We start from the raw sequence: 9,158 nt of genomic DNA, 5'->3' as shown, positions 1-9,158 counted from the left end.
CGCAATAATATACTAGTTCGCATTATTGCAGTGGCCCCAATTTTTGTTTGAGGTGGCTACAGACTCCCCCTGCTCCGCAGCCTATGAATGGTGTTTTATGAGGGAAATCAATAAGTAGTTTTGGAATTACAACGACACTGAAACACGAGTTTTTTTGAGCTTCGAGAAGATTACGAATGAAACGAGAAACGAAAAGAAATGGAAGATTGATGGGAGACGAAAATATGGACTAATTAAAAAACCTTATGTTCTTACATCAGCGTCTTTGGTGTTTTCAACAGCAACAAAAAAGATTACAACTACACTCTCAATATGGCATCATTTCAGTCATTTGAGCGGGCCTGTATTTAACAATTCAGGTAGACAAGGAAAGGATTCTCTCTTGGGTAGATGGCATATATTCATCAATCAAGAAGTTTGTACAATCACATATTGACCGTCAAGGCAGATACCGTGCCCGAGGGCGCTTTCCATAAAGACAAATTTTCAGCTTTTTATTATTATTATTTTTTCAGTCATTCCAAACTTGCAATCCCATTCGTATAGATCAAGAAACCTACTTCATGGTGGAATGATGGCCCCAGACTGAGACAAAAAAGTGGAAATAGAAATTTTGCGAAAATGGACGATGATTTTCGTTCTGACCAGTGGGACGGAAAACGTGAAGTACCTTCAAAGTTCGTCCGTATGTGCCGGGAAATGTCCGTTTGAATCGATGCGTCTCATTTGATTTTCGTCCTGGTTAAACTGAAAAAAAAAATTGGACAAATCAAGTGCTCCGAGCCTCACTTTTAGAAACACCAAAAGAACCAATCGAAATGTCCATTTGATTCGGTATGCGTAGGGTCAGGGCTTTACGTTCGTCCCAGCTCTCCAAAAGGCAGTAGAATCAGCATGATCGCCGGAACCTTATTAACTCTACTTAACTAAGAAGTATGTAGTATGTTCTTGGTGGAAAATTAAGCGTCGAGTTTTCCTCTGACAAGGTGGAAATTTTCCTCCGTAGGGTAAAAATGATTATTCTTTTGGGACTAATTAAAGGATACTTATACTCTTGTATGTTGTTGCTCGTTTTTGTTTCTTTTTTTTAGTTTGGCTGTTGTTGTTTTTTTTTGTTGAATTGTGGACCGATGGCTTTTGGAGGGGGCGATGAAAAAAAGACAGGCATTAAAGGTGCAGGTAACAGAAAACGCTTTAGTAAAAACTACTTATCTTCAGATGCTTTATGCAACCGGAGTCTGGACTTTCCGTAAACTCCGGGATAGAGATTGTATCGATATGATTTGGTTTAAATACACTGCTCGTGTGAAAGATAAAATCTTATGAGCTTTGCTCTCACAGAGACTAACATGGAGTTAATATGACTCTTGGTCTTTCTGGCCTCGAACTTCCGTAGCCGTAAAATGAAGTTATAGAGTTCTTGAAAAGAAGAGATAAGACTTTACTTTGTTTAGTTATTATTTACCATAACGTTGTATGTGTAACTGGTTTAGGAAAGAGCTGGCCGCTTTTTAAATACCGCGATTGTATTGTTCAAAAAGGATAATGTTAAACTGTCTGAAGAAAAGCTGAGGGACTATTAAAAGGAAATTTGTGGTTAAAACGAGAAATTATCGTAAACAAAAAGTTAATTGTAACTCACTTCCACACAGACATAACTTGAGCAGAAACGTTTTGTAACCGGAACAGTCTTCGATGTAATCAACGGCAGAGGCATAAGCCCAGGAATTCCAAAACTAAACGCTTTTGCTTAATTAACATTTACTTTATTATTAAATTAATCAAGATATTTAGGTTCTGCAGCTTCTTCGTCTGAAAGGGATTAGCTTGCTTAATGGCTAACGATCATTAACTGAGAACCGTTAGGCTAACTCGGTTCTGTTCCTTTACCAGAATTACATGAATTTTGCGCTAGTCAATCGAGGTTTAGTCGTGTTCATCAAATTTATTATTTTGCGAGTAAAGCAAGGAAGAGTGTTAACGGTGTTTATAACATGGCGCGCGTGCATCCTAATCTAATTCCTATTCAGTGGCGTCATCATGGTACATTTCTCAACATACGCACGGCCGTGCGTCCATCCGATGACGTGTGCAAGTCAGAAGGGGGAAGCATGCGCGCGCTATGTTATAAAAAACTTTTTACAGAGAAACAACACCATAAAAAATGTTTATTTATAATAGCTTGTCGAAGTTTAATGAAACGTTAAGATTAAACCGATATGAGAAACCACTTTCACCCTTTTTTTTGTACAGAGAACTTTGTAATTAATCAGGAACAAAACTGACCTGTTTTCCAGGAATCACTTACTTTATTTTCACTATGTTATAAAAGAATTGGTTCATGCTTTTAGCTGTGCGTATATCGAGTTATGGATGCACTTGGGAAGTTTGGAGAGCACTCAAGAAGCTAGAGTTGCTCTCGGCTACGCCTCGAGCAAGTCTTACGCTTCTCTCGTGCTCTCCAAACTTCCCGCGTGCATCCATAACTCGATATACGCACGCTAACCATGAACCAATTCTTAATTAATCATTGTTTGTGTTTCATTCCGTGTTCAGCTATTTTCACGGTCGGTGATCTGGAGCCCTGTTAATTGGGGGATTCCCCTGATGCCCTCAGATGACGTAAAACAATGACAACACCTTCCGCTTTTCCAAGAAAAACTATTTTTATTACATACTTCCGAACATCAGAAAGACGCCATCCTTGATCCTATTTCCTATTCATAAATTTCTCTTTATAAAAATGTTTTCCCTTTCATTCACTCTGCCAAGGTAATAGACCAATCGCCTGACTTGCTCGTGATTCCATTGTCATCCGAACATTGCTGATTCCTTGAAACCATGTTGACTTTCCCGAGAAAAAACTTATTCAAGACAAGACATATTTTGTAAAAAAAAAATTGTAAATGATGGCCTCACATCTGTTTAACTTCATGGGTTCAGACGCAAGGGAATTTGAAATTTTCATGGAAACCAGAGTAAGTTCCCCTAGCCTCTTCCAGGCTCCTAGAGAGACGCGCAAGGGGAGGGTGAGGAGACGAAAACCATTCCCCCCTCGTTTTCGTCCCCTCGCCCTCTCCTTCGCGTGTTTCTCTAGGAGCCTGGAACAGGCTAAAATTCCCCATCCCCAGGCACCTACTGAATGTCAAATTCCCGCCCCTAGGTTACGTTTCTCCATGAAAGTCGGGTCTTAGTAATATAAAGGATAGGAAGGATATTGCTTTTCAACCTCCCATGGTCTTCACTGCAATGCAAGAAATACAGTCCCAGAAAATAGCATCATCTTCAGGGCATAAGGATAGTGGACAAGATTCTCTGACACAAACTTGGTGGTACCAGAATCACAAAAAAGCATGAATATCGATCAGCTTTTGTAGTCAATCAAGCATGCACAATAAGAGTAGAAGGGGAAGGGAAGGCTCTCTGAATGAAATTCCCGTGGAAAGCCCCCCACCCTGAGGCTTAACAGTGATAGGTACATTAAACCTAAGTGTAGCCACTGTAACATTTCTTTAAGGATAAAGAGGATTCTATTACACCCTACTATATAGCAGGTTGTCAGAGGAGGGGGAAAGGGGTAGGGGGAAGAGTAAAGGAACAAAAAAATAAATTGTAAAAAAAAAAAAAGATCATAATTTGTCTATGAACTTGATAGCAAAGGAAATATTTCCACCTGGAGAATAAAACTCAAATTTATGTGAAAATATACCAGAAAATAAAATGGGAATTTTTATGCCAAATAAGGAGGCGGCGTGGCCCAGTGGTAAGGGCACCGGACTTGAAATCCGGAGGTCCCGGGTTAAGCCCTGCCTCGGCCACGCTTGTAAATAGCCAGCTGGTTTGCCTCCTGCCAGTTGGGATTTTTAACATGTTATGTTCGATTTGATTATTTGTTTCCCATTATTTCTGAGTGGAATGCCTGTAAACTAGCTTTGGGTAGCTAAGTGCGTTACCACTATAAACAAAGTATTTACCCTGTAATGCTTCGAAACAAATATTTAAATTATAAAACTTTATTGTAATATCAAAAACACTTCAATTTACAAACTTGCGTGAGTTGTTAAATTATACAATCTAACCAGAGTACTTTTGGGAGAACTTTAATGTTTATGTCAACTCAAACAAGCACTTTACAGTTTTCCCACACTCCCTAGACTGCTGACATGACCTCTTCCAAGTGTTAACATAAGGCCAATATCAGTGTTCATACACACAGTGATAACACAAGATTATAAACTAGTAAATACACTTTAATGAAAGTTAATATTTATGACCAGTGGTTGAATTACATCAATTTAATCCTTTGAGCACTAACAGTGATCAGCATCAAATTTCTTCTTGTAATATCAATGCTTATTCACCCCTAAGGTCATGAGAATTAAGATATGATCACCCAAGGAAATTGTCTTCCTATTTTATTAACTTCTCCTCAGTACTTTTATACTAAAAGTATGGGGACAAGATAGGAGAATTTGTTATTTGATATTAGGGGTTAAAGGATTAAGACTGTTTGTTCTTTGAAGAGAAATGCGACCATGTGGTCTCAAAATTCTTTCCAGCTCTTAAGAAAGCCGCATTACTCAAATAAACGATTCTCTAGCTACAAACTGTATAATAAAAGTACCGGTCACTAGAGATAACTGTATAAGTGAGTGCATTTTTTATGGAGAATTAAAATAAGAAAATAAGAGTCCACAATATATAAATTATATATCAACTACATGTATGTGTATTTTAAAATCAAATCATTAACACCCAAGGATCTGATTCAATTGTCCCACAATGCAGGTATATTTTCATTATACAATCTTGGCCAAATTGTTTTGAACAGAGGCCTCGCTTTAGCCGATATGCAGACATGATTTTACTCCTACCCATTCTCCCTCCATTACAATGTTGATGAACAAAGACAAATCAACAAGTGTAAATCCTTAACATTGAACAGAGGGGGAGGGAGGGAGACATTATGTTAATGAGCGACTTGTGGGAAAGATGTTGATGTCGTTAAAGCAAAGTAACATGGGAGAAATTTCCAAACAATCAAGCGTTGCTAATGTCTTGTTGGCCAGGATATAATAGTTGCATGTGGAGCTGTCAATTTAGTCCTGGGAAACTTTTTCACTACTCATATGAACTATAATACTTTTTAACAATACTACAAATGAGTAAGGAAAGAATTGATCAGTTGCCATGAAAATACTTTGTCAAAAATATAATAATTATATCAGGAAAGGAAAACTAAAACAAAAATAGCTTAAAAAGATGAGAAATTCCAGCACCCTTTGCCATACAACAGGTATGAAAACGACTAGCGGCTAATTAAAAGTTCTGCTCCTTGATTCAGACGTTATTTTTCAAGGTTCCTCGATGAGTTTAAATTAACAGCAACTTTACTGCATAGCAGCAAATAACTAGTTACCATTTTTATAAAAACCCTTTGAACATCTATAACAAAGGCCCCCAATAACTGGATTACACGGAGTGGCAAGATAACTCGGCAGCATTCTTTTGGGAATATTCTGTAATAGGAATTCAAGGAATAAACTGGAATAGGCAGAATTGCATTCTTGGCAGAAATAAAATTCTGTGTATTCTGTCATTCCTGTACCACAAAAAGAATAACCAGAATTGTTTTAACAGAATACACCCTGTCACCCTCAATATGAAAACTTACACTCTTTATGCTATTTTAAAACTGGTATATTTTCGTACTTTTTTGTTCCTTACAGCTGATATTGAATTATATATTACAAGCTCTACGAAAAAAAAACTCAAAGGTAAACATCAGCAAACGTTACAAGTCACTGTTACAGTCGATAGCTAAGCATGTCTTCACAATCACTTGATAATCCTGAATTGTCGCGAAGAGAAATGACTTAATTGTTGTCATGAAACTTCTTTCGTTTTAGTTTTCACTAAAAAAAAATGTTGATTCCTGTTTCAGATTCACTAACTCTAGAGAACAATAACCTCGCCATTACGGGAAACCTCTTTAACAGCCACAGCAATGTTACCCTCCATGCTCACTGTAATCCCGGCTATATCAAATATCTTCATTTCATTTACTAGTATTCTCCTCACGGACTCACCATCTTTCGTGTATATTGCCACACACAGGTGCGTTGTTGCTCGTTCCACTCCAGCGGCGACAACATTTTCACCACATGGATGACATGCAATGCGCCAGTAGTCATCTTCTTTGGTGTTAATGTTTAATTTACGCTGCTCTTCACCATCCTCGGTGAAAATGAACACACAGGATTCATCCATGTCCAGTATCATGATCTGGCCATCAGGACTAGCAGTGATATCAGATGCATACTTTAGTATCCCTTCTCCAAAGCTGCGTACATATCTCCCCTCATGCTCGTACACATACACAGTCTCATCTGTCACTACCAGCACTTTGTTATTGGTGACTGCCAGTCTGCCCCAGCCCCCTCTCCTCAATGGAAACTTGTGTAGTAGGTCAGCGGTATGACTGCATACCTGAACTTCCCACTCAGCTGGCCCGACCAGTACATAGATGTTGCTGTTCACATCAGTGGCGACATCAAGAACACATAAGTCTGTCTCAGTGTCATTAAGTTCAGGGTGATATTGGAGAACAAACTTTCCACTGCTGTCAAACACTTTCACACTTGTATCCGATAAGTCTGCTATAATAAAATGTCCATCTGCGTTTGTAGCGATATCCACAGGATCCTTCAGCTTGTGCTCCTTTTCACCCTCCTGACCAAACGACCATGCTACACAGCAGTGCTCCATGCCAACTTTGCGCAATACTTTTGCAACTCTTAGGTCACGCAGAGGGTCAATTATGTCTTCTCCAGTATCAACGGGGGGGCAGTTCAAGGTATCTCCATTTTTGCCGGCCGCTTGTGTGGCATCGTAGATTGCGCGATTTACCTGACAGACAGCGCCAATTATTTCTCTTCGTTCATCTTTACCAAACCGACCCTTCATATTTAGCGGACCTTTTTCGAGCTCCACTTTAAAGTTGTTCTGAACATCAGGCAAAGAGTTGAGTTTCTGAAGGCATTGTTCGCACTCTGGTAGTGCATTTTTCAAAGCACTCTTGACAGATAAGGATGACAAGTCGGCAGAAATTCCCACAGTCTCCACAGCTGACTCTAACATTGTCGCCATGACGCGATATCGGATAGCTTTGATGCGGTCCAACGTACTCAGAGCTTCATTGTTGAAGGCATGGGTTGCTACTTCTCGAGCCATTTCAAATCGCTTTTTCGCATGAGAAAGCGCCCTTTTCGTTTCTTCGTTGAGGTCGGTCAGTTCCATTTTGCCCATTTCTGTAGCGAGAGCCACTGTGTTCACCATGGGTGTGGGTGAAACCGAGCTAACTGCATCAAGCTTTTCTTCATTGCCTCTTTCTCCTTCCCCTGTCATTGCTGCATCAGCATCTGCGTCCATTGCTTGATACAGATACCTAACGCCTGCTTCAAAAGCATCTATGGCTGCCAGAAGATCCTTTCTTGCCAATCCATCCAACTTAGACTTGATACCGTCGATTTCACGTTGAATCAAGTCTCGGAGTCTTTTATCCGTCACATCACCCTCTTTTAACTTTTCGGCTGCCTTATCCCTGGCTTTATTCACGAGTAAGCCGAAAGTAGCTTTGAACGCGGCTGTTATTATCGCCGACATGACTACTAACAGAGAACGTTCACCCTGCTGTATTTTATGAAATTTGAGAGCTGATTACTAGCACGGAGCTGTTTATTAAACACGGAAAAAATTCCACAAATCGCTGCCCTCGTATGAGACTTCAAAACAACGTTATAGGTCATTACTTCCACCGCATTCATGTTTCGATGAACAAATTGAATGAGAGCGGAGACTTTGACTCCAGCACCAAAACAATGGCTGTCAAAATTGTGATTTATTGGCCTCTCTGTCTTCAAGCAGAGCTCATTATGAATCATACTTTAATAGCTTTGCTTTTTTGAATGAACTGTTTCATCCGTTAGAAATATTATGTGCGAGGTTTTAATAATCTAGCGAACAGACATTTGAAAACCCTCTTACAATCATATAAGGGAAGCGGAACCTACGTTAATTGTTGTTACAATCTTTACTTAAGGGGAGAGGTATATGCTTAAAAGTAGCATCAAGATATTTAAAGGTACAAATGAATGTTTAAGATATTTACCGAGTTGTGGAAGTTTCCATCTAGTTCCTGTTTTGATAACTGTTTTAAGTGCTGTATTCAGCTTTTATTCATTTGTTTTTTGCGCTTTTTGTGTGAACGGGCTGGCAGTCATTACAAGTCAGGGACCCTCAAGGAAAGACTCCACGGCGCCATTTAATTAATGAACAAACCTTTGAAACTTATTGTATTAAACAATTCAAACAGTTCAGATTCAAAATTAATCACATCATAAAGTTGAACTACGTAACGCTGACTCATACTGACTAAAGTCGTTTGTGTATGGATTTAACGCTGGGTGGGGTGGGGGGTGGGGAGCTACTCAGGTGCTCAATATAGTTTCATGCGGGGAGGCTACTGCCGAAGGTTCATCCCCTCGATCAGATTAATACCCTTTCATAGAGCAACCTGTGCCGAAATAGAAACCCTTTCACATACATAAAACCACAATTTGTTCTCTCTTTTTTACACCTCATAGGTAAGCCATACACAGAAAAATACCCCCTTCGTTATTGCGCAGGAAGGGCAAACTCTCTGCTTTACAACCTGTGTTAGGAAGTTCTGGTCTTTTTTTTGGCACGTTTGTAATACTTAGAATAAAATTGCTACCCCTCAAGACTAACGGTCTACGTTGCGATCATATAAAATGCTAATTTTTTTTTTTTTAGGCGTGCCTCTCCCTAAAGCCCACAATACGGGAGTGCTCCAACCTTCTTCCCCCCCCCCCCCCCCCTCCACTCGGGTTTTCTACAAGATAAATCAGCAGATAATTTTTAATTTTGAATTCGCTTAACTGAGGTTTTTCCAACTCGAGAGCAAAGCTCCTTGCTGAACGGTAAAGAAACTGACACAAGCAAACATAGAAACCATTTTAGCTTTTAATTACCACTGACGAGTTTGTGTCTCTCTATAGAGAACTGTTTAGCTTCTTTGCTTCATAAAAAAACAAATTACGCCAACGCATTATTAAAAATCCATTAGTGACCCAACA

The 9,158-nt window shown here is 39.4% G+C and overlaps 1 protein-coding gene across 1 annotated transcript in view; it reads right to left on the bottom strand.

Annotated features, from left to right (window-relative positions):
* LOC146452358 (uncharacterized) overlaps positions 1-7,808 on the bottom strand; it is a 169,214-nt gene extending 161,406 nt beyond the window's left edge. The window contains exon 1 of the mRNA XM_085097977.1: positions 4,362-7,808. Coding sequence (XP_084954103.1) covers positions 5,956-7,665 — 1,710 coding nt within the window. The 5' untranslated portion in view covers positions 7,666-7,808 and the 3' untranslated portion in view covers positions 4,362-5,955. The remainder of the gene's footprint in view (positions 1-4,361) is intronic.
* Positions 7,809-9,158: the final 1,350 nt, after the last annotated feature.

Source organism: Pavona decussata, unplaced genomic scaffold (assembly GCF_977016875.1).
Source record: "Pavona decussata unplaced genomic scaffold, jaPavDecu1.1 SCAFFOLD_371, whole genome shotgun sequence".
In the NCBI taxonomy this organism is placed as follows: Eukaryota; Metazoa; Cnidaria; class Anthozoa; order Scleractinia; family Agariciidae; genus Pavona; species Pavona decussata.
The sequence above is the reverse complement of the archived record's forward strand: the minus strand, read 5'-3'. Positions and strand labels throughout refer to the sequence as shown.